Source organism: Haemorhous mexicanus, chromosome 9 (assembly GCF_027477595.1).
Source record: "Haemorhous mexicanus isolate bHaeMex1 chromosome 9, bHaeMex1.pri, whole genome shotgun sequence".
In the NCBI taxonomy this organism is placed as follows: Eukaryota; Metazoa; Chordata; class Aves; order Passeriformes; family Fringillidae; genus Haemorhous; species Haemorhous mexicanus.
Window position 1 is genome coordinate 21,493,062 of NC_082349.1, and position 25,169 is coordinate 21,518,230.

The 25,169-nt window shown below is 37.8% G+C and overlaps 1 protein-coding gene across 1 annotated transcript; it reads left to right on the plus strand.

The window, feature by feature from the left end:
• Positions 1–461: 461 nt before the first annotated feature.
• On the plus strand, positions 462–25,169 carry KIF14 (kinesin family member 14). The gene is made up of 30 exons (XM_059854433.1): positions 462–522; positions 2,286–3,466; positions 3,810–4,064; positions 5,463–5,550; positions 6,062–6,160; positions 7,106–7,158; positions 7,515–7,545; positions 7,786–7,893; positions 9,031–9,147; positions 9,740–9,858; positions 10,173–10,345; positions 10,687–10,834; positions 10,932–10,995; positions 11,205–11,389; positions 12,105–12,207; positions 12,424–12,584; positions 13,341–13,488; positions 14,122–14,274; positions 14,861–14,987; positions 15,609–15,702; positions 16,207–16,345; positions 16,753–16,856; positions 17,288–17,382; positions 18,109–18,330; positions 18,477–18,661; positions 19,246–19,404; positions 19,947–20,066; positions 20,929–21,003; positions 21,689–21,827; positions 21,949–25,169. The coding sequence occupies exons 2-30, from the start codon at positions 2,373–2,375 to the stop codon at positions 22,308–22,310; spliced, it is 4,920 nt and encodes a 1,639-aa protein (XP_059710416.1). The 5' UTR covers positions 462–522; positions 2,286–2,372; the 3' UTR covers positions 22,311–25,169.

Below are 25,169 nucleotides of genomic sequence, written 5' to 3' on the forward strand. Positions count from 1 at the left end.
TGTGCTCGGTCACCGCCCTGCGCCTCAGCCCTCACACCCGGCCGGCCAGGGCTGTGCTCGGTCACAGCCCTGCGCCTCAGCCCTCACAGCCGGCCCGCCGGGGCTGTGCTCGGTCACAGCCCTGCGCCCCAGCCCTCACCCCCGGCCCGCCGGGGCTGTGCTCGGTCACAGCCCTGCGCCCCAGCCCTCACACCCGGCCCGCCGGGGCAGTGCTCGGTCACAGCCCTGCGCCTCAGCCCTCACACCCGGCCCTCCGGGGCTGTGCTCGGTCACAGCCCTGCGCCCCAGCCCTCACAGCCGGCCCGCCGGGGCTGTGCTCGGTCACAGCCCTGCGCCTCAGCCCTCACAGCCGGCCCGCCGGAGCGCCCCCTGGCGGCGCGGCCGCTGCCGGGGGCCGGGCTTGGGCGGAGCCTCGCGCAGCCAATCGGGCGCGCCCGGTGAGTTCAAACGGGGCGGGGGCGGCGCCGCGGCCCGAGCGGAGCGGAGCGCAGCGGGGCGGCGGTTGAGGAGGGGCGCGCTCAGGTGAGAGCCGGCCCGGACGGACAGACCGACCCGGACGGACAGACCGACCCTTCCGCGTCCTGGCGGGGCTTCCTCTCCGCGGCCGTGCTCTGGGAAGCCGCGGGGCTGTGGGTCATGGGGGGCGGCGGCGCGTCTGGAGGTGCTGCTGCCGCTGCCTCCTCGCCCTCTCCCTGAGGGCGGGCCAGTAGCCGGGCGGGGTCTGCCGGGGCTCGGCCAGGGAGGGAGGGGAGCTTCGCTGAGGGGTAACAACGGAGCTGCTGGTTGCTCCAGCCTCGAGCGCTTGCGTTTCGTATCTAGCTAGTGGTTGTAATTCTTTAAAAACGAGGAATGAGCGTATTTCTCATTCTGAGTTCAGTTCTCAAGAACTGAACCTCATTCCTTATTGTAGAACGAAGGAGCCTTTAATGGGGAATTTAACTTTTCTCCAGAAAGACTTTGTTATTATTTGTAGGGCACAGCTGTGGCGAGAGAAGGGGAAAACTTACAAGAATTATGTTAAAGCTGCATGGAAAGGATGGACTTTCCAGAAAACACACCATTCATAGCTTACATCCCTGTTTCTCTATTTACTGACTGCTAGAGGGAACCTCAAAGTTTGTATTTTATAGTCACGTAACATAATTTCCTGTCTGAAACTGGACTGAGCAATAAATACACTGCTCTGAAATTTTGATATTTTTCTCACAAGTTGTGAGCTATGAAAACTGTACAGTCATGACGTGTGTAAGTGGATGTAATTGCATAAAGTGTGAGAGTACTCTGAAAGCTGCTACTTAAAAGTGTAACATTAAAGGCAACTTCTGTTGGAGCAGTGACTAAATGATTTCTTCTACATCACTTGCTCTCATCTTGCTTTCCTTTTTTTTCCCCGACCATGTACTGCTGTTGCTAATGATACTGCAGCTTTTAAAGGATCAAAGGCAGGTGACTTCTTGTGAGCTTGTAACCATGAATTAAATGCAATTGACAAGTCTGCAGTGAGTATTGATATCAAACCCGATACAACCCAATAACTATGATGCAGATGCAGCAGGGAAAACATGCTTTCCTATACAGATTGTATATATAGAGCTTTCAAAATATTTACATGTAGAAAGGACAGAGAGTATACTTAACAGTTTTCTTTTGTCCCCTAGGCCAGGTATCTTTTGTTTTGTAGTGTGTCTATGTACAAGAGTGAACTAAAATAACATTCAAAGTTACTACTAATAGTCATCTCATCTTTATTAACTGTCCCGTTCTAATACTGGGTTATATATTGCATATCAAAATCTTGGAAAAAATAAATCTTCTTTCCATGTTCACAGACTTCCTATTCAAGGTTAACTTTCTTGTTCTGTTGGAGTCTGTTAGCTGTGAAACACAAAGAGTGTAAGTAGGTGTGAGCGACTGGAGACATGATCTGGAATGTCCTCAGTCTGGAAATCATGGTAGATAATTTGGAAGAAATATCCATGGTCATCTTTGTTGCTAAATAGTTAGATTGTTCTTTTTACTAACTGGTGCTTCTTTGTGATGCTTGGTTTTCTTTCTGAAACAAATCATAGAACTCAATAAATCAAGTCAAATAGCTTTTTGTTGGAAGCAGTCATTCAGATATAAAAGAATTATTTTTTTAAAATACCAGAGATGAAACAGAATACTGGTTGTTCTTAATGTTTAGGAACATGTACTGTGGTATATGTAAGGAGTTCCCCATGCAGCAAAACATAACTCACACTGCACATCAACATCATAAAAAATTATTTGCTTTGTCTCCCCAGATTCCTCATGAAGCAGCAACTAGAAATAATCCTTTAGGAAAGTGCTGTACTTTTCAACATTTGGGTTTTAATTGGCTGGAAGACAAGATGCCTATTTACACAGTTCCTGCCAGGAGCCCTGCTGGGCCACGATGCACAGCCACTTTGCAGAAGCCTTCCTCACACAATGCCCTGGCCAACAGTAAAGCATCTGGGCAGCAGCTGAGGTCACAAGTGTTGGGAGAAAAGGATGGTCTGCCTTCATGTCCTCAGAGTAAGACTGAGGAAGTAAATAGGACCTATGTGATTTCAGCTTGTGCAAAAGTGACTGATGTGTCAACTTCTTTTAAACTGGAAGGCAGATTAACACTCCAGAGGAGAACTGGAGCAAGCAAAAAATCAGTGTCTGGTAGTGACACGGCACAGAGTACAGAAGAGCTCCAAACAGAGAAAAGACTTACTCTGCGGAGGCGTGTGAGGACTGGCTCTGCAGAGAGGAGTAAAATTAATCAGAATATTGTGCCTAGAAAAGAAAATGATGATTTTGATGCACAAGGAAATGACAAGATTGCACTTCCTCAGAATAATAAAGGTACAGATGGTGTTAAACCAAACCTGAAGTTAACTGAGAGTCACTCAAGTACCAAGTTGCAGCACAATCTGAACAGCAAGGATGCCTTTGGTTTAGTTGGTGGTGTTTGTGAAAATGCTATCAACATGTGTTTAAAAGATAAGACAAGTGCTGCTGACATAAAGGTTCAAACTGAAGTTCCTAAATCAGAGCGGTTCATTACCTCAAAATGTGCTAATAGGCTGTCAGGAGAACAACTGAATGAAAAAGGCAATATAAATAAACTAGCTGGAAAGGAAAAGGTACAGCACTTGGTGATAAAACACAGCAGCTTGGAAAGACCAAGGACACCAGCAGAAGTTTCAACAGAAAGATTTGCACTTACACCAAAGAACAGCACTTCTCAAGGCCAACCATCTCTCAAGCTGGCCTCAAATGAACGAACACCTCACCTACAAATTTTAGCCAAGAAACTCCCCAGTGTCTCCAGCTCTCTTCTTGTGACCACAAGTTCAGAAACAAAAGTGAACACAGAAAGTTTAGCTGAGAGCAGCAGTGCTGGGGAAGATGTTTTCAAAGTGAAAAACAGCAAAGTGATTGTAGCTGTGCGGGTGCGGCCCTTCAGCAACAGGTTTGTATCCTGGACTTATTTCTGGTGCTAACAGTGTGTGTGGTGAGTTCTGCTTTGTTCTTGTTGAGTTATTCCATCATTGATCCAATAAGGACATAATACATACTTGGAAATTAGCTGATATTTCATGCAACACCAAGAAAGATTTTATTAAGAAACTGAATTGACTGTTTTTTACGTATTCATTAACAAAAGTGTTTTGAACCTTAATACTCTGTATGTTCATCTAGCAGGTATTTTTAGCTATGATCATTTGATTTTTTTATTTTCCATTAGACAGTGAAATTAGTAACTTAAAGCATGCAGCTTATATTTTTTTTATTTTCCCACCTTTTCCATTCAGAGAGAAAACTGAAAACTCATTCCCTGTGGTCTCCATGAGTGGTTCAGAGACAATTGTGCAAAATCCATCCACAAACCAAGTTTACAGTTTCAGTTATGACTTCTCCTTCTGGTCTTTTGACAAGAGTCATCCTAATTTTGCAAGCCAAGCAATGATTTATAAAACTTTGGCACTGCCACTCCTTGAAAGAGCTTTTGAGGGATACAACGCTTGTCTTTTTGCTTATGGGCAGACTGGCTCTGGAAAATCGTACACGTAAGTTGCTAATAATAATAGTTAAAATTCTGCCAATTGTTATGCAGTGTTAAGTCATGAAAGAGATTGAATGATAGATTTCAGAGTGAATGAATTGTGTAAAAAGGTTATTGTGTATTTTAAAAATAATTACATTAGTATTTATAGCAATTAAGCAAAAGTTAACTTGAGAATATTTTTATGTATGTGACCCCGACTTCTTTCAACTTTTAATGGAGAAAATAAAAACTTCCCTGAGATTTTAGTGAAAAAACCCTTTATAATGCAGAGAGCTTGTCAGACTCTCCCAGTGGTGTTTTTCACCAGTGTTTGTTATTTTGTGCATGAAGTAATGTAGTAAAGTATAGCATGTTTTTTGGAGAAGACATTTGAGAGATCATCATAATTAGGGTCCTTATGCTTCAGAACTTTAAATAAATTCAGTTGTTTGTGGCACTGCTTATTTGAAATAAATTCTTGCACAAAATAATTCCAGATAAGTAACATGTTTAGGGTTTATAGCCAATTGTGTATACCTTATTTATATTTTTGAAATAGAATGCCTAGTGAGTTGTTTGGTTTCCAAACATGTGTCTATTAAAATTAGTTTGAGTTTTATAGTTCCTATCAGGTGCTATAGACTTTTAATAAAGGTAGCTGAGGGCCAGAAATGTTTCTGTTCAATTTACAATAAATATAGAACTTACACAGAAGTAAGTTCCCTCAAGTGGATGAACTTCCATTTGAAGTGGATGAACTCAGTTCTTATTTCCACTGCTCTTTTTACCTTGGCCTAAAAGAAATATAAACTCAGGATTGCTGCTGTTATCCTATTTGTAAGTTTGTTGGGTTTGTGTCTGGATTTTTTTCTTTTACTTTCACTTAAACAATAACTTCCCTTCAGCCCTTTGTGTTTTGAACAAGACTGAAATTAGTATCAGGGTCCTCTGGTCAAGTTTACACAACAAATTTGTGCTGTGAAACTGTGTGTGTCTCCAGACTGCAGGGGAATTAGTCCAGTGCACTTCTGTGCTGCTGTGGCAGAACTCAACAGGAAAAATCTGCACCAGAGCTGGAGACAGGCTTAGGTTGCACTGGAGGTGTGCAGAGAATATAAAATGCAGGTGTGGTAGAGTACTGAACATCTATAGGTTTAGACTCCTCAGCTGCTGTAGAGTCTCAGTTTTACTTGGGTTTTCAACGTATTTCTCAATGAATGAAATAGAAAATACCTCTGGATATCACCTTGTCCAACTCCAGGCTTAGACAAGCACCAATTTTAGATCAGGTTAATTTCTGTTGCTTATTGTTCTGTAACTTAGACATGTGTGGCATGGAAACTGTAGAACTGTACAGTTAATATTAAAACTGCCTCTGGAGAGTTACAAAGCTAAACCAGCAGGATTTTTGTGACTGCAGGATGATGGGGTTTGATGAAGACCGAGGAATAATTCCAAGACTTTGTGAAGATCTTTTCAATCAAATAGCACAAATGGACAAGGAACAGGTGATATGCCTATGCCATTGGACTATGGGGAGAGTGATATTTAGTGCTGATCCCTTTATTAGTGTTCATATTCTTCTCCTGATTCAAATCTTACTTGTGTTGATAGCTCTGATTCATGGGGTTCCCTTAACAGTCAAAATTAACATTGTTTTGCTTCCTTAATTGCAGTAATGTGAGGAAGAAATATGGGCATGATATTTTTGTTGCATCACTAGACTAGGATTCTTTCCTCTGTATTGCATGTCTTACATTTTCAGATATGTGTAAGGAAAGGCAAAAAAAAAAAAAATCCCAGTGGGCTCCATACTTTCAGTGAAGGCAGTAAAATAGAGCCTAAAAAATATGAATTTGTTGTTAAACATCACGTATCAAAGCAAAATGCACTGTAATAGTATTCCATCTCCGTATTCTAGCTGAAACAAAAAATAACTACCATCACTTCCTTTGTATTTTTTTTTTTTTGGTGTGGTTGGTTGTGTCTGTAATGACTGACTATTATTAATTTTATTAGGTTTTGTATCATCTTGAAATGAGCTTCTTTGAAGTATACAATGAGAAAATTCATGATTTGCTTGTCTTTAAAGCTGAAAATGGACAGAAGAAACAACAAGTAAGTTGCTCACAGAATCAAGTATCTGCATAACCTTTAAGGAGTGGCATTTATTCTGAAACAAAAATGCGCTAATGACAAGTGATCATTGTTTTTAATATAAGTACATTAGTTGTGAAAAGTAAAAAACAAATAAAAATCTCAAAATATCACCACATGGCTTAAAGCAAAACGCTTGTCACTGGACAAACGCTGAGCAATACTGAAATAGAAACAAAATGATTCAGTAGAATCTATCAAAAAAGTTAAAATCTCCCCTTATCTACAAAATGGGGATGATCTTATGAGCCTTTGTAAGAAGTCTCCTAGGATATATCTAAATGTTCAGCTTATAATAAGAATCTTCTGTACAATATAACTTAAGATAAAATCTTGTAATTTAGATGGAGTTGGGTTTTTTTTTTTGTTACCTGGTTGTCTCTTAAGGAGCTGGAGGAGAGGGAAAGAAACAAGATTGGACTGATTAAGTAATTAAGTATCACTAGTTAAACCAGTTTAGCTAGTATTTAGTGGTTGGGTATTAGAATATGTAAAACTGTAAATGAAAGAAATTTGTCTTAAGTAGTGTATGTAAGGAAGGAATTTATTATGTCTTATTTATCAAAAAAAGTACTTTCTGTGCTTTGACGCTGAGCACTATCTTGGCCACTTGTGTGTAAATTAAATATTAGTTTATGATAGATGCAACAGATGGTATGCAAAAGTTGATATGCAACATCCAACTTGCTGTTGAAGTAAGCTTAGGTGGACTTCTTATAAAGAAGTTAAGACTCTACTGTCTTGTCTAAAGCAGGAGTGCTTTCACTCTGGCTTTTGTCAGTGATTTTGGGGTAAGCTATTTAGAAACATAATAGATTTATGTTGTAGAATCTTTTTTTAAGATATTCCTGAGTACTAGATCCAACTAATGCACTCCTAATAATTTTTTTTTTTAATTCTCATCAGCTTCGTGTAAGAGAACATCCAGTGTTAGGACCATATGTGGAAGGCCTGACAGTGTAAGTCTTAACTTATTTGTTAACTGTTTCTCATCTGTACTTATTTTAACAGCTGTATGGTGTAATCCTGAAAAAGGATATCTTGAGGCTCTATGAAAGCTTGTGTACTCCCCATTAAATTAAGCAAGATCCCAGTGTTATGTAGTTTTAGAAAAATGCATATCCATGACTAGCTTGATACATTTTCTTAATTGCCTTAGTGAAATTTAAAAGTGTGGAAGTCTCAAGACAACTGCAGCTTTCATTATGTATTTGTGTTCTGTTTGTAACTGAGAAAATGTTTCAGAACTCAGGCAGCAGGGAAATCTATAGAAAGAAAACTGAACCCAAACTTTCTAATTTTTCCCCCACTCTAGGAATGTTGTCCGTTCTTACTCTGATATTCAGGTAAGAGTGTTTGGTTACTTTGGTTTGATTTTGTGAAAGAGTGGTCTAGACTAGTCCTGTATAATGGAGCTGAGTAGATTTGTACAGTCAAGTGTCACTGTTCACATTGTTATTTCTAAAGTTTAAGTCCTCTCTTATAGTCATAATTTGTCTTAATAAATGTATTTGCAAACATTTTAATCTTGAGTTAACCATCCAAAGTAGGGTTTGGTTTCATGTCCTGACTTTTGTGTTTTACAGAGTTGGCTTGAACTAGGAAATAAGCAGAGAGCAACAGCTGCTACAGTAATGAATGACAAGAGCTCTAGATCTCATTCTGTCTTCACCCTTGTTATGACACAGACCAAGGTATTGCTGGAGGTTTTTTGTATCTGTTCAAATCTGGTAGTAAAAAGTTCGTCTGTGTGCTGCCTACAAAGTTGTGAGAATATACTTGGAGATCTTTGAATAAGGCACAGGGCATTTTAACATGGCTTTCTACACCACAGAACTTGTTTTATTTTACATGCTTTGAGTAGGTTCTGATGTCTTTGTGCTAAGTATATTTATAGCAGCAGTATAAATATGTCTAGGCTGACAGATCTAGGAGTAGTTCCAAGCTTCTCAGTGTGAGTTTTGAGATGTAACAGGAATCCTAATTGAGGCTAGATTGAATTTCACACTGCTGCCAACACATCTTAGCTTCTAAGAAGGTTAGGCTGTGTGAGGTGTGTGGCTGTGATGAGTTCCTGCAGGCAGCAAACTGGGGCAGTGGTAGGAGATGCAATTTCTGCTCAGTTTCAACACACTTCACTGAATAAATGTTTTCTTGCTTCAGGATGCCTCTTCCCCAAGTGTCTCCAGGATATAGGGACTACAACTGCTCATCTGATTTACAGATGCTTAAAAGACAAAACCTGACTTAGTGATGTGAGCCTGACGACAGAAATGGAATAGGTAGAGCTCCTCAGGAGTCTACAGACTGTCAGTTCTCTCCATTGACAAATGACTTGTTGGTTTGGGGCTCTTTGTTCTTGATTGGTTTAATTTTTTTGTCAGTTTCCTGGATTTTCTCCTTTTTTCATCCCCTTGCCATTCTCACCCCCAGATTACTGATTTTTCTCTGTCATAGCTGGTTCTGAGTTTTTCCATTGACTCCTTAACTCATCTTCATTGGTCTAAGTCAGTAACAGCTTACTGATTTGCATGTTTATTGGGTAACTGCAGTTGGATTGACTGCAGTCATCAAACTTCAGACCCAAACCCCTAGTTTAGTAATCTGTGGGGTTTGCAGTTTATGCTTGTGCAGTTATTCAGCCACAACTAACTGATACTATGGTTATAAATCTGAGCTTAGTCTCCTTCAATGATACACAAGAGTATCCTGTGAAAATTAAATGGCAGCATGAAATTTTTATGTATTTAATGTGAACAGTTTGTCTGATTTCTGCTTATCCTCAGGCTTTTAATTTTGGTTTGAATGCCAGCATCTCCCTTTCTTTCCAGGTAGAATTTGTGAATGAAGAGCAATGTGATCGTAGGCTCACCAGTCACATAAATCTAATTGATCTAGCTGGCAGTGAGTGCTGTACAAAGGCTCAGACCACTGGAGAAAGGCTTAAGGTAAATGAAGAGTGGAAATCTGTGGAAAAGGCTTGACTCCTAAGAACACCCTTAGAGCATGCTCACCTAACAGGACTTTTGGGCAGGAACTGTAGCTATAAAAGTATCTATATAGCCCTTATGTCTACCAGTATTACATCACATTTTGCCAGTGAGAGTGGGTGGCCTGAAGAAGCTGTTTGAACTGTGCACTGTGGCAGATCTTGCTTAGAATACCTCTCCTCATGTTATGTAGGTCTAATGATCCTGCAGAAGGAGGGAGGGGAAACTGTTCATGTGACTTTGGAAATCATGAATCCAATATCACATGAAGTTGAGGTTTGCCCCTTTTTAGATTTTTCTAATAAGAGACTTTATTTCAAGCTGCTTTTGTAAGTTTGATGGCTCTTAACACTACTTATTTTAAAGGCAGGGTCATTGTTCTTTCTAAATGAAGATGCTCTTCCATCTTATTGGTTTTTTAATAACTGGGGACATTTAATGTGTTACAGCTGTAGCACACATTGAACAAACTTAATCAACAGTACAGTTGATAACATCACACAAGAAACTGCAACTATATTATAAATATTTTTATTTTTGCTTTGTGTAGGAAGGTGTGAGTATCAATAAATCACTGTTGACCCTTGGAAGGGTCATTTCTGCACTGTCTAAACAGTCTCAAAATGGAAAGAAAACTTTCATTCCTTACCGGGAATCTGTCCTTACTTGGTACGTACATTACATAGTGATTGAGGCTTTCTGAGGTTGTGGTTTTCTCATCTATTCATGAGGCACCTCTTCCCATCCTTTCTCTCTCTCTCTCTCTCTCTCTCTGATGACCTGTGGAGGGCAGAAATTTGCCTGTTGCATTAGATAAAGACCAAACAGGAGCATGGTTTGTGTTTTAAGCAGCTAGCAGTCCCTCTCAACTAAGTAGCAAACCCCTTGGTATTTTGTATTTAATCTGTTCCAACTGGGAAGTTTTGAATTTTTCTGTCATTGTGAGGGCCAGGGATTGACTGGTATTCTCCTGTCCAATGAAGGCTGCTAAAGGAAAGTCTTGGTGGCAATTCCCAAACGACCATGATAGCCACAGTGAGCCCAGCTGCCAGCAGCACGGAGGAGACGCTCAGCACCCTTCGCTATGCCAAGCAGGCTTGTTCAATTATCAACATTGCTAAAGTAAATGAAGATATGAATGTCAAACTAATCAGAGGTGAGCTTGACCTTTCAGCAGTCTTTCAGGGTTGTCATTTGCATGTGCTTTAGCTTATTTCTTGTAAGAGTTGTTACTACTAATATTCTGTTGTGTTGACTGACCTCTTGACAACTGGACTAATACAGCCTGGGATGTCTTCCTTTTAATGTTATTGTTCCTTGTGAGCTTTTTTATTTTCCAAAATGCAAGTGATATCGTAGGCTACACTTGAGAACCAGAAATAGAGAAAGGTGTTTAGTTTTTAAATAAATAACAGGATTAATTTTGTACTGCTGTACTGAAAGTGTATTTTGCCTTCATTTTTTATGTGTACTGTATGTCTGGTTTGTCTCATGTAGAATTAAAAGCTGAAATTGAAAAACTGAGGGCAGCTCAGAAAAGTGCTCTGAACACTGATCGTGAAAAATACAGGCGTTATTTGCAGGAGATAACATCTCTGAGGGTAGAATTGCACCAGCAGGAGAGAAACATGGCAGAAATGCAAAGGTCAGGCACTCGTTAATGTCTTAATTTAAAATGGAAACGGTAAAATTTAGATGCTGGAATTTTCTAATATGTTATGTTATTTTCTCCATATATTAAGGGCCTGGAAAGAAAAACTTGAACAAGCAGAAAAAAGGAAATTGGAAGATATAAAAGAATTGCAGGTACATTTTTTTCTATAGCACATAATAGAGAAAATATAACCTCAGCAAACCTTGCAGAAGAATGAGAATAGCTGTAAGATTTTGTTTCCTTAATACTCACTTTGCAACAGATTGCTGTGACTGCTTTGAAAAATTTAATGTAGATATTCATTGCTTTATGAACACATAATGTAAATTGGTTTTTTAATGAAGAGCTCTTTTTTATCTAGAAAGCTGGAATTGCATTCAAAATGGACAATCATTTACCAAACCTTGTCAATCTCAATGAAGATCCTCAGCTTTCTGAGGTGCTGTTATATATGATCAAAGAAGGAGAAACTACAGTTGGAAGGTGTACACCAAATTCAAAACATGATATCCAGCTTTCTGGAGTGCTGATTGCTGATGACCATTGGTTTGTAGTGTTGTTTTTATATTTTCAATTGCTTCTTACCCTTCCTTTTCTTTTGGAGTCACTCTTCCTTCTGGCAGTAACAAAATATAGTCATCTAGCCAAGACAATACTATGTAGGGATATTTTTGTACTGCTCAATGGTTAGGGCAACTACCTTCTGTTCCCTCTAGAAATCTGTTAACTCAAGTAGTTTAGTTTCTTTGTTCATTATGTTCATGTAGCAAAGGTTTCTTCTGCAGCATTTCTACATGAATAAAATCTGATCAAATGATGCTGTGATAGATAAATGTTACATTAAGTTCAGTGGAAAAGTGAAATGCCTTGACAGTTCTTAATTATATAAAAATAGACAGCAGCTTGGCTGTACTGCCGAAATATTGCTCAAAGTGCATTCCCTGCAACTGATCCCCGAAAAAATGCAGTAAGAAATTTAACTAATCAGTTACTGAAAACATTAGAGTCACATTATCAAAGAAATTCTCAGATGGCAGGGTATTGCAGTAATTTTCTAGCAATGGATTCCTAGATATAAATATAGGTTCTCTACCAAAATATAGGTTGTCATTCAGTAGTTATGGGTGTTGCACTTAAATAGTATAAAGACAATACACATCTAGGAAAACAATAGCATCTAAAGCTTGAATTTTAGTCTATTAAGAAGCATCACTTGCAATTATCATGAGCTGCTAATACTGCAAATGTTTCTTGGTTTCAGTGTTATTAAAAATACTGTTGGCAAAGTAAGTATTATTCCACTTAGAGAAGCCAAGACATACGTAAATGGGAAATGCATTTTGGACCCAACAATTCTGCATCATGTAAGTAATTGATCTGGTAATAGTGATTTGTGCATGTGTGGGTTTCTTTGTTTTGTTAATATCTCAGCTTCAGACTGCAGGTTTTCTGAGAATGCTCTGTAACCATAAATATTTGTCTCTTCCTCTTTGATTTCTAGATTCACCTGCATATTTTAAGAACTGAAAATTTGCTTATAAATCTGAAAGTTTCAGCAGAATTTTTTTTTCTCCCAATAGGGTGATCGAGTGATTCTTGGGGGAGACCATTATTTCAGGTTTAATCATCCAGCAGAGGTTCAGAAAGTTAAAACACCTTCTTGTGGCACTTCGTCTTTGCATGATGGTCCAAAAGATTTTGAATTTGCAAAGAATGAGCTCCTTATTGCACAGCAAACACAGTAAGTATTGATTTTTCTTGTTCTGAAAATAAGCTCAGTTGTTAATTCAACTGTGCAATTAGTTTTAGAAGTAACTGAAGATTATTTATTATTTCACAAAGGGGAGAGTTGAAAAATAGCAACTCCATTTATAATGGAAGTCAGACTTGGCTGAAATGATGTACACCTCTAAGGTTCAATCACCACAAGCTAATCTAGATACCAGCAATGTAGACCACTATTAGAGAAACACTGAGCTCCAGGGGTCCTCAGAGTAGTGTATCTCTTTAATTATGTTTCTCTCCAAGTGTGTGATGAGTCTGAAAATGACTTTTGATGTTTTAAAGCGATTTGAAGTCTTAAGAAAATGAGAAGAACCCAGCATACTAACCTTAGGTCTTCTGTGATGGAGAATTTGAGAGACAGTGAATTGTTATTTGTACTTACTTCATTATGGGGTGTTATTAAACCACAAGACTCATTGATTTAAAATTTAATTTTGTGTCTTAATGTGATTTAGTGAGTTTTCATCGCAGTCTTTACATTTGTGAAAATGATGTAATAAAATAAAAATGGAAATTGAGTGGATTTGAAATTCTGGAATGTCTTTCATATTTACATTGGAAGTGTCTACATTTTGTCTGTGAAGTCAAAACCATGTAAAGTATATAAGTTTTTTTGTTAAAAAAAATTAAACCCTCATGAAAGAATAAAAAATAATCTGTATGCATCTTAAAAGAGACAAACAGCAGCAATCTAAATGTACAACACTTGTAGGCTTGAATCAGAAATTGAAGAGGCACGACTCAAAGCCAAGGAAGAAATGATGCAAAGTGTCCAAATAGCAAAAGAGATGGTTCAGCAAGAACTGACCTCACAAAAAGAAGCATATGAGAGTAAAATAAAATCCCTAGAAGCAGAGGTGGTAAGTTGTCATTGCATCATTACATGAACTATATCAATAAAGTAAACCAGAAGCTGTAGTATGTAGTATCTGTTTTTTCGGTGCTTGATTGGCCTTGGTTTGTGTAGTTTTAGTTTTCTTTTTCTCTTGCATGTTATAGCAGCATGTTAGAGAATACAAAGCCTCATTCTTGGAAAAAAAAGTCACCCTTAGTAACAGAAGAAGTTGTAAAGTAGTTATCCTCTTCGGAGTTACTCCATGAATTGTAACTTGTAAGCAAAGAAAAATACCTACAGAATCTGCCTTATTGTATGAGGCTTTTATTTCACTATACTGGATTGATTAATGCAGTTTTATTTTGTCTTTCCAAGCTTGCATGCTGCTTTGTAATTGGTTTTTATTCAGTGCAGTTGCAACATGCATAAGTTGACATAGAATTGTACATTGTGGTAAAAAAATAATGATATATCTCATATCTTGCATATTCTATAGAAGACCTAAAGTGATGCTTGTGAGCTGGGTCAAAACCATTGCTGGTGTTGGGCTGTGCAGGTCAGAGGCTGCACATTTTATATGTATGGAATATCTGCCTGAAGGACGGGTCAGAAATTCTGTAGGAGTATTCCTCCTCTCACTTTTCCTTTTTGATATTAGAGAGAAGAATCTCGTAAGAAGCAAATCCAAGAACTGAATAACCAAAAAGCCACAACCAAAATACAGGAGCTGGAGAAGGCAAAGAAAAGCCTTGAGCTAGAACTCCACTTCAATAAGAAGCGTTTAGAAATGGAGACCTTAGCTACCAAGCAGGTAATTGAAAAAAAACCTTTTAAGGCAATCAACTCTGGTTTGGTTGGGGAGCTTTTTGAAATTATTTTTTTGGAAATCAGTTATTGTAAAGGAAATTATTTAAAGGACTTCTATGTGATTTTATGCAGAAGAACTGATGTTTTGTTTGCAACTTGAGTATGTTAATGTATTACTGTTGGGGATTAGCTAATGCTGACCTTATTTCTTAAATAATGTGGATGGTTTTGTTCCTGCACCAAAATTTAGCATGATGTTGCCTTTGGCAAAAGTTATTACTCCAGACATTAATTTAAGTAATGACTGAGTCTTGGCTGGTGTTTATATATATCTGACTGCTGCAACAAATACAACTTTTAAAAAAAGCTGCTCCTTTGTAATTCCAGTGCTTTTTTTGAGCATTGTAATACGTATGCAAACCCAGAGAACTGTCAGTTTGAAAATGAATTATTTTATATTAGCATAGCAGCTGTCCAGTATAAAATTATTTTTGTGAGTCTTTAAAGTGCCAGGAACAAAAAATTTAGCTTCAACAAACAGCATTAAGAGTTTTAGATTTGTTTTTTTACCACTGCCCATTTTCCTCCAGGCTCTAGAAGACCATACTATTCGTCATGCAAAGATAGTGGAAGCTCTGGAAGCTGAGAAGCAGAAGATTGCTGAGGAAATACATGCCCTTCAGAAGAATCATGGCAGTGGGAATAAATCAGTGATGGGTATGTATATGCATGGTGTTACAAAGGCAATGCTGGCTTCTCTTTTTCTCAGTGGGCATGGGTGATGGGTATTGATACAGGAACTTTTTCTGTTCCACTAATACTTCTCTAGTGATCCTGAACAAGAAGAGCCTTCTGGTTGATACAATCCTTTCTATTCATCAGCTGTATGTATTGGACTGCTTTAAAAGCTCTGTTTAATCACACTCAGGGTGGTTACCTGGACATACCTGTAGTCCTAATTTATTCTAGTTACTTAAAAGTCCTTCCCTGTCTGTCTCCACTGGTCAGGCATTAACTCATTGGGGAAACTGGAGTAACAGAATTCATTTTTTCAGTTTATCTTGGATTAATAATAATAATAATAATATACTATCTAGTCTTATGCCTCTGTTTCTGAAATACCCTTTACCCAACCATTTAAAAGGGTTATCTTGTCTAGAAGGGTAATGTTTCCCCAATGTTTTCCCAGTGTTGGGAATTCTTGGAGCTATTGTTTGCTAAATTACTTTTTTGCTTTTAGGTTGTAGTTTCTTTTCTGACCTTTATTTTTTAAAGCCTAAAGTTGTTGCATCACCTTGTTTAGTTCACTAAATCAGTATGTTCTATATTCTTTATTAGTTCCACTGAACTGGAAGTCTCTGAAGCTGTCTGTGATGATTAAAGAGGCTAATGCCATTAGCACTGCACTAGGGAAAAACACTGTTTTCTGCAGGTCAGTATCTGAGTTACTTAATTATAATGTCTATATGTAATAGTTATATAATATTTATGTATATATTTGGGGGTGGATTCAGGATGTGCAGTGAGCTGTTGGTGTTTCTTTTAACAGTCTTGTGCAATTGAACATGATAAATTTATTTTCCAAACAATTGTTAGTTAAGTATGTAGCTGAGCCTTGGTATTTTAAAATGGGAATTTCTAATTTGAATTGTAGATCAAAACTTTAAAGGTATGCTATAGAAAATGGATTTTGAATTTTGTGTGCTTTGGAGGTGGATCTTCTGATGCCCATGTCCATCTTACTTTGGTTCACTTAAAGTGGTCCTAAAGCACAGTAACTGAGATGCACGATGTCTGAAGAAATTCTTGTCTGTGGGTCACATTTTTAGTCCCTGTATAATCCTACCTACAAGTATCTCATTTATTTTTGCAGTATTAATGTGTTTTTTGGTCTTGATTTTTGTCGTCTTTTTTTTAAACTTTCTCCAATTCTTAGGCATGACAAAATTGGTGATAAAACAGGAACAGTGTCTTCTATTCAGGTGCAGGTTCGTAACATCAAACTGGGAATAACAACTTTTTGGAGCCTGGAGAAATTTGAATGTAAACTAGCAGCAATGAAAGAACTCTATGAGGTCAGTAACAACTGAAGAAGAGCCACTAGCAATCAGTAATATTTTGTCAAAGATAAGGTTTTGGTAATGCATACAGGAGGAAAATATTGGTGATTTTTTGGGTTGTGTATCTTAAACAGCAAGACACATGACTACTTTTCACTAAAAACATGCAGATGCGTTTATCCATCAAACAAAAAGAATGCAATAGAAACAAATGACTTTTTTCAGGTCATTTTGTATAGAGAGTAAGAAGCAGTAAAGCAGGGACTGCTTTGTGATTCTTTTGGTTGTTTTATACTGTAAAAGACCTTGAATTTATAAATAGAGTTTTCATTATTATGTTCTGTTTATCCATATGTTGACTACTTTATCACGCTTTTTCTGTTTAACTCTTCTCCTCCCCTGTGTTTCCTTTATTTTTTCAGAGTAATGACAGAAATAAAGCTGTTGTTGATGTGTTTTATGATCCTGCTGATGAGTGGGAACCTGACCTTTCAGATAGTTCTATTTCCTTGCTTTCCAGAAGAAGGTAAAAGTAATTTGTAGCTAGTTTCCTATGTTTAGAACAAAGCAAAAAATTTTGTAGCTATCTAAATATACTTTTGTTCCACTCTCATACACTGTGTCACCTGGTGAGTCTTCTTTTGTATTCACTCATTCTCTTGGATTTCCTCCATGGACAAATAAAAGGAACAAATGTTGCATGTAGAGCTTTCCAAAGCATCAGTGCAGAGTGAAATGTGTAGTTTTTAATGTTTCCTTCCCGCTTCTATACTGTCAAAGCATTGTTTTTAAGGAGTAAATTGCATGTGGTCTGGGATCTTGCATTTGAAGTTTTAGCCTTGTAATAATAACTGGCTCACATATTTGTGCAAGCTGTAGCCCATCAAGGAAATGCTTGATGAGGAGAAATGCTTTTCTTTTCAAGGTCTTTCATATTCTTTTATCATCCTTTCTTAGAAGTAGAAGCTTCATGAAGAACAAGAGAATTTCTGGATGTTTGTCTGAGATAAAATTGCAATCTGGTCAGAATAAACAGACTTCCTATATATCAGGTACTTTCTAAATGGCAGAACACCATTCATTTCATACTGAGAATTTGAACCTACTACATGCATAAAACGTGGGTGCTTCTGATGGTTGTTTGAAAACTGGGGGTTGGAAAGCAAAATAAAAAATGTCCTGTTTATGATACCTTCAAATTGATAATGTCAAGCTGTTAACAGTAGGGGTTTCTGTATTTTTGATTATCTTTTCTTAGGGCAAAAACTTCCTGACCATTACTTTATGAGCCTAATTTAAAAAAAATTATCTAAAACATTACTCTTCTTAACTATGTGGGTTAATTGGAGAAAGAGGCTGAATCCTAAAACAGTAATATAGAGACTTCATTTGCTTGAATTGTTGTTATTAATTAAATTACTGTGGTTTTCCCCAAGCTTTTGGCCAGGTTTTACAACCTTTTTTCCCCCTGAAGTATAGGATGCTTTTGCTTACAAATATTTGAATGCATTCAGTTATTTTAGATTGGTTGGATTTTATTTTTTATTTCTCTGTAGCTTTGATTGTTGAAACAAATGTATTCATGTTAAAGAATTTCACTATGGAATTTCTCTTTGTACTAACAGAACTTAGAAACTATTTAGAGCATTTTACACATTTTTTTTGAATGACTGCCTTGAATAGGTGAATGTCCATATAGAAGTCATTAAAAAGGCACATGGACTGCTCACTCCTATGAAGAGTTTCATGCATGTTTGTTTTGCTTTTTCCTTGTACAGGTTCACTGAACAAGTCCAGCATATGCTCAAGCATTTCTGAATTGTTTCTTCCTGGAATTTGCAAGGAATCTATAAGTTCAGCTTTAGATTTGCTGGAACAGAATCACGAAGGAGGGAAAAGCATAGCAGATAGGCTCCTAACTAATTTGTTTATAGTTTTTTCTGGAGCATCTGCCATTTCCAAAGCCTATGAACAGCAAGATGAAGAATGTCAGGAAAACTGTAAGTCTCATTTTCATAGTGGTTTAAACATTTCTAATGACTTGTTTTTCAGATGCACAAGCATTTATGTTTGTCAGTCACAAGAATTAATGTTCCTGTGTTCATTTGCAAAGGAGATGGATCTGATAGATCTCTTTCTCTTGTAGTTTTCTCTCTTGATCGTGCTGCTCAGTCCTACAGCATCAGAATTGTCTCTGCTTTTGACCAGATTGTGGTTATAAGTAAACTCTGGCTTAATAATGTCCAAAAGTGTCCCGGATCTAGAAAAGTTGACGATGAAATGAAACAGGAAATAAAGAACTTGGGAGGATATTTACAGTTGCTGTTGCAGGTAAAGCATATTAAAGAATTCATCTGTGTATAGAAAACTTCTCTGCATTAATGCAGTATTTATTATAGACTTGCAAAAAGCTTTTAAATGTCCAGTGTGTGTAATGACAGAACAATGCACCAAAGGAAGATAAATAGCCAAGGTTGCATTTACTGGCTAAGCTGGTAGTTCCCTGTGCTAGTGGAGAGTAATGCAGACCTTCCTGTGCCCAGGCCCTGAACCATTGGTTCTTACTTATAAAATGGTAAAATTAAACATGCAATAAGAGAAAATGATAGTTTAGACTATGAAATGTTGCTGTTTATAAACTCATAAACCAGTGACCAGTGAATATTATTTTTGTGCACACTACAGTCTTGTGAATCTATTGTTCTTTTGAAACTATGTAGTAGAATGGTATGGCTGCTCTGTGGTTTCAAGGCATGATTTTTTAGCTGTGATAGATAAGTCATTGGAATTAGGAAGATGGAAAGGTGAAAATGCCTAAGTATTGTGTGCTAGGAACTCTTGCTGTATAGAAAGTGTGTATTCTTCAACCCGAGGTGCTTTCTGCCATCAGTGAAAGATGTGCCTTTGTTTCCCAGGGGTGTTCTTCAGATATATCCTCGATGGTAACAGAAGCATGGAGCAAAGTAAACCAAACAGTAAAACAAACAATGAAATACATAGGACACTTGGCACTAGTCACAACAACTGGTGTTTCATTTCCTGAAGAGGAGAACATTCCTGCCTCTAGTTTACAGGTGAAGAAATGCTTCTTAGAATACTGATTATGAATAGTAATTCTCGTGTTGAGTTCACACTGACTATCAGTAACTGTACTCAGGAGCAAATTGTTCCATATAGCAATGTCATCACACAAATTAAGTATATTTAGAGTTTATCTAATACTTCAAATTTAGGCTGAAAATGGATATATTAATATCCTTGACTTTTTTTTTTCTTAAAAACCACATCCTTTAAATCTGTGTAAATTAAACCTATGAAGAGAAAGAAGTGTATAGTGCTTTTAGGACTGTACATGCACTGAGATGATACAAGTCTGTCTGTTTCACTGAAATTTGCTACTTATATTTTAGTAATCTAAAGTATCTAAGTACCACATTGAATATACAAAAATCTGACCTGAGCTCCTGTGGTCCAAGGAAGATGTGTGTCTGAATAGACCTGCACTGAATAATTTAGTCAAAACAAACTTAGTTCTAGTCTACTGTAGAAAAACTGTTTTAATTCAAGACCACATCAGTTTCTTTAACCATTGCATTTGGAACCTTTGTTTTAAAAGGAATTTGTACTTGCCATTTATGATGGAGTATGCTCAGGACTGGAGTGTCTCATTAATGCTGTACAGGAGAAAGCAAGAATAGTACAGAAGGAACTTGTGAAACAATGTCCACAAAATGAGGTGAGATGAAATGAAGATTAAAAACTGCTACTATATCTTGGAGGCACTTGATGATGTTTTGTTTCTTGTGCTCGTATTTTAAATCATAAAGATGATGCTCTGGGGAGTTACACAAGTAGAAAATAAAGTATAAGGAATAAGCACCATTAAAAATATTTCTGCAGCTGTTTGAAAATTACAGTAGGGAAGTTAGGGTACCCCTTGGAAGCACACCACTTTTTTAGTGGGTAAGCCCTTTTGACAGAGAGCCTGGCTGAATTCCAACACCATACTTGGGAAAGACTGAAATCTTCTGAGTCATAAATTGTTCCTCTCAAGGAAAGCAAAAATTTCTTCCTGCTCTGGTTTTCACTGTTGTCATTCTTAATCCTACAGATAGCAGTGAAACCATCCAAAATACTTTATTTCAATGTCTTTTGCTTAACTTCCAAATGCTTTGGGTTTCAATTAAATGGAACTGAGCACTCTGCTTTCCAAATAATGCTGTTCACTTGCAGCTAATTCTGAAGTATCTGCTGTACGTGCTTGTCTCTGGTGCAACTACTGTAAGGATGGAAAGAAAATGCCAGAGCTACCCCTGCAACGTAGAGTGATAGTGATACAAAGTTACAGGACAACCTTTCTGTAGTGAATCTTTAAATATGTTCATTTGATCCTCCCCTAAGAAGGGGTTTAAAACCCTGCAGGTGTAATTAATGTTTTCTGCCAGTTAATGTTTTCTTTGAAAAATTGCATGTTTAGTTGCAGAAAATGCTATTTCTTTTGGGTATTTCTCTCTTTAGTATGTCAGTGTTTATTCTTTTTCTTTTAATGTACCTTGACTGGAATGAAGTGTACAATATAATTAAAAGTTTCTTTGTAGATTCAAAATCGAATAAAGGATAATGTGGTGGCATTAGCCAGATTCCTTGAAAATAACATGTCTTACTGCAGAAAGGTAAGAGAAATGTTTTCCAAAATATGTGCCTTGAGTCTGATATTTAAATTTTAAGGATGCATTTATCTAAGAGGAATGTGTGTGTATATATATATATATATATATGTATATATATATATATATATATATATATGTATATATATATACTGTATATTTCTGATTGCATGATAACACTTCCTGTCACAGCAGCAGCATTCCTGTGAGTGGAAAGCTATCTTTCCTTGCTACTGCATTTCTACTCAAAACTCTTTTATTTTAATTTTACTTAAGATAAAGGATTTCTGGAGGTACTTCTATCTTCCTTTTTGTACTCAACTTGAACAGCCTATCTACCTGTTGTGGGTTTTTTTAAGTTGAAAGGTCAACTTTGCTAGTGTTATTGTTTTATAACTGCTTCCATAGTTACTGATATTTTGAATTAAAACCCAGGATAGGTGATTTATCTTCTAAGAGCCAAGCATTTCTTGGGTTTTCATGTCATTTGCTTTTTTCTTCTTTTCCTAACCCTGCCAACTATGAGCAGTTGTGCATTCTTTTCAGTGCTGTCTTACATGACATGACATTGATTTGATTTTGTGTTTCAGCACTGGCTTGATCTATGTGACTGAAACCATTATAGGCATGTTTAGCAGTTAATATACTGTGATGTATTTGATTCTCTTGAAATTGCTCTTTATTAATACAGAAAGAAACAGAATCTCAGCTGCCAGAAGAAGAGTCTCTATATAGAGAAATAAGGAAGAGCACTAAGATTGCTGTGAAGTATTTGGAATTGGAGCAGTGCCTGACTGAAGTCTGTCAAATTGTCTCTTCCATGTTACAAGGTATTAGCTGAGTTACCATCTGTAACCTACAGGCTAAGGGACACTTGCAAAGGGGGAGGGCTCTTTGGTACCTGCAGAATGCTGCATTTGATTCTTTTCTTTTTGTTTGTGTTTCTCATAGGGTTATACAGAAACACCAGCCCTCTCAGGAGCTTTGCAGAAAATATTTCTGTCATTGCTGGATATTTTAACAACTATTTCAGTTTATTTGCCTTATCTTCTGCCAACAACCCTATCCAGAAAATGCATGTGCCTTTTATGAACCTGGATGAATTGGACTCTCTGGTTGATTCCCTCATTATGAATTTTGAACTTGAACAAAGACAGCCATCACTGCAATCTCAAATTATTTGTAATGAAACTGCTGAGACTCGAGGAGGACAGGTTGAAACAGGTCAGGTTGAATTTGCTGGGAAACAGAATGGGATTCCAGAATGCACACAGAATCCAGATCTTTCACCTGGTAGGATAGAATGGGTATAAAATGTTATTATCAAGAAATTAAAGAGAACTCTTTCCTATTGTAACATATCAAAAAAAGCTACAATTTATTGCTAATATTGTTAGGGAGTGAGTGGTGGGAAAGTAAAATACCATGTTTGTATAACTACCCTATATTACACCAAAGGAAAAAAAACATTCCTAGAGAGGCTGTCAAACTTCAAAATATAATTCCTTTTGTTTTAATAGAAGTCTATTACTACCTAAGTTTATAAAAATAATTTTATTTTTTTTTTAATTTTTGCTTCACCTCAGCTGCATTATAATCTGGTAATGCTACTGCAACTTGAAAGTGTTTTTTATGCCTTTTTTTAAACAGAGCAAAAACTGTATTTATTTATGTAGAGGAAAAAACACAAGCTAGTAAAAGTACTTTACAGCCTTATTTGATGAATGTTTTTTAAAGTGGTTTTTAGTTCATTGAAGAATCTGCACTTAAAGTATCAATGATGCTGTTCAAAGTAATCTGAAGTAAATTTTTGTTGGGTTTGTTGCTAATCAGTTATCCTTTGAGTGCTGAAATCATTTTATGTACTATTCATATTGGAGTAGAAGCATATCTGTTCCTAAATAACATATAAATGATCCCAGGTTGTAGAGAGCTTCCCAATCCACTGTTTCCTTGTGCTTGTTATCATTGTTTAACAAGCCAACAGTGTTGAGAAATTCAGAAGGTAAAAGCTAAGGTTTTTCCTATACATAAAAGCATTTGTTGTGGTTTCTGCCCAGCTGGAAGCACCACAAAGCCACTTCCTTGCTCCCCCATCAGAGGGAGAGACTCAGAAGGGTAAAAGTGAGAAAATTCCTGGCTTGAAATATAAACAGTTTAATAGGGAAAGCAGAAGCCACACCCACAAGCAAAGCAAAACAAGGAATTAATTCACTGCTTCCCATGGTCTTCCCCGTGGGCTGCACGGGAATCTCTGGTCCCATGCCTGGAGCATCTCCCCAACTTCAGCATGGAGTTGTGGGTCCTTCCCACAGACTGCAGTTCCTCATGATCTGCTCCAGTGTGGGTGCCTTCCACAGGGTGCAATCCTTCAGTAGCAGCCTGCTCTAGTTTGGGTCCCCTCAGAGTTACAAGTCCTGCCAACAAACCTCCAACAAAAGGAGACCATGTTCTAGCATGATCTCCTTTTTCCACTTGTCCACAGTTCCCTGCCAGGAGCCTATGGCATCATTGGCTTGCCCTCCATCAGGCCCACCTGTGCCAGTGTGGGCTCCTCCATGAGCTGCATGTGGATCTCTGCTTCCACCTGGGCTCACCCACAGGTCCCAGTCTCTCTGACTTGTGTTCACACTGGGGTTCCAGCATGTGCAGTACAGCAGCACAGAAACAGCAGTGATGCCCCAACCATGTGCCAGTCCCTGTGCATCACCATGGCTGTCCCCAAAATGTCCCCAAGCACAGCAGAGTGAGGGGATCAGCAGCACAACAGAGGGAAAGCAAAAAGCAGCCACAGATGAGCACTGCACTGATGTACTGTAAGGCATCAAGCCCAGGGCAAGCACAGGAGCAGCCAAAGAGCAATAACAGCTATAAATTCCATCTAACACTTTCCAGTCAAAGCTGTTATCTTGAACCTTCTGAGCCCCATGTTGGGCATCAGAATGAACTGTTGTGGTTTAACCTGAGCTGGTAACTCAGCCCTACACAGCTGCATGCCCACTGCCTCCCAGTGAGATTGGGGAGAGAATTGGAAGAGTAAAAGTGGGAAAAATCAGGGGCTGAGATAAAGACAGTTTAATAGGAAAACCAAAGAATTGTGCATTCAGGCCAAACAAAACCAGAAATCATTTCACTACTTCCTTTGGCCAGGCAGGTGTTCAGCCATCCCAAGGAAAGCAGGGCACCATCACATGTAATGGTTACTTGGGAAGGCAAATGCCATCACTCCAAATGTTCCCCCATTCCTCCTTCTTCCCCTCTGTATACTCAGCATGATGTCACATGGTCTGGAATATCACAGCTCTGTCCTCCCCACTTCCCAAGCACTTCCAGCTCCTTCCTCAGCATGGCAGTACAAGAAGCAGAAAAGGCCTTGGCTTTTGTAACTTCTGCTCAGCAATTAAAAAAAAAAATCTCTATCATCGTTGTGTTCAGCACAAATCCAAACAATTGTCCTATACAAGCTACCTTGAAAGAAATCAACCCTATCTAAGCCAAAACCAGTGCAGCTTCCAAGGTGGATATTCATGGCTCTAATTTCTCCTTCTGAGGGAAGATATTCAACATCTTGAGAATTTCAGTCTTTAGGACATGTCAGGCTCTTGGAACTCTTTGATGTGAAAAGACTGCAGTAGAATTAATCATCATTTTCTTTTGCAAATTTTAGTTATAATTGATGCCGTTATTCAGTGATTTTGTGCTTTTCTGAAGCTGAGAAAATGGGGAAGGAAATTATGCTGCTCCAGTAACTCACATATGTATTTCCTAAAGACTAGTACACTGTAGTACTTTCCCAAAAAATGTGTAGCAGTGCAGTCCTGCCACTAAAACCACACAGCACTATTTTTGTGGCTAATAATTTCCCTCTCATGTGAGGTGTGATGCTTAATTGCATTCTTACTGTAAAGGCCTTTGCAAGTTTGCTCAAGGGTTAAGAAAGTATATTCAGTTGTTCAGATTTTTATGCTTTAAAAATGAAGAGAAGCCTGATGTATTTCTACTTGTCTAAATGTGTTATTTTGTATTTGCGTGAAGTTTTTAAAATGTATCTGGTTCTTCTGTATTGTGTATCTAAGCATGGGAAATGTAAAGAGTAAAACTACATCATGATACATACATTGTAAAAATCACTGATTTTTGCAACTTCAAATGTAAATTTCTTGTTAATTTTC

Coding starts and splice junctions, on each gene's coding strand:
- KIF14 (XM_059854433.1), top strand. CDS start 2,373: ATGCCTATTTACACAGTTCCTGCCAGGAGCCCTGCTGGGCCACGATGC. Junction 9,859..10,172: donor CGGGAATCTGTCCTTACTTG/GTACGTACATTA, acceptor TGTCCAATGAAG/GCTGCTAAAGGAAAGTCTTG. Junction 14,988..15,608: donor TGGGAATAAATCAGTGATGG/GTATGTATATGC, acceptor ATTCTTTATTAG/TTCCACTGAACTGGAAGTCT.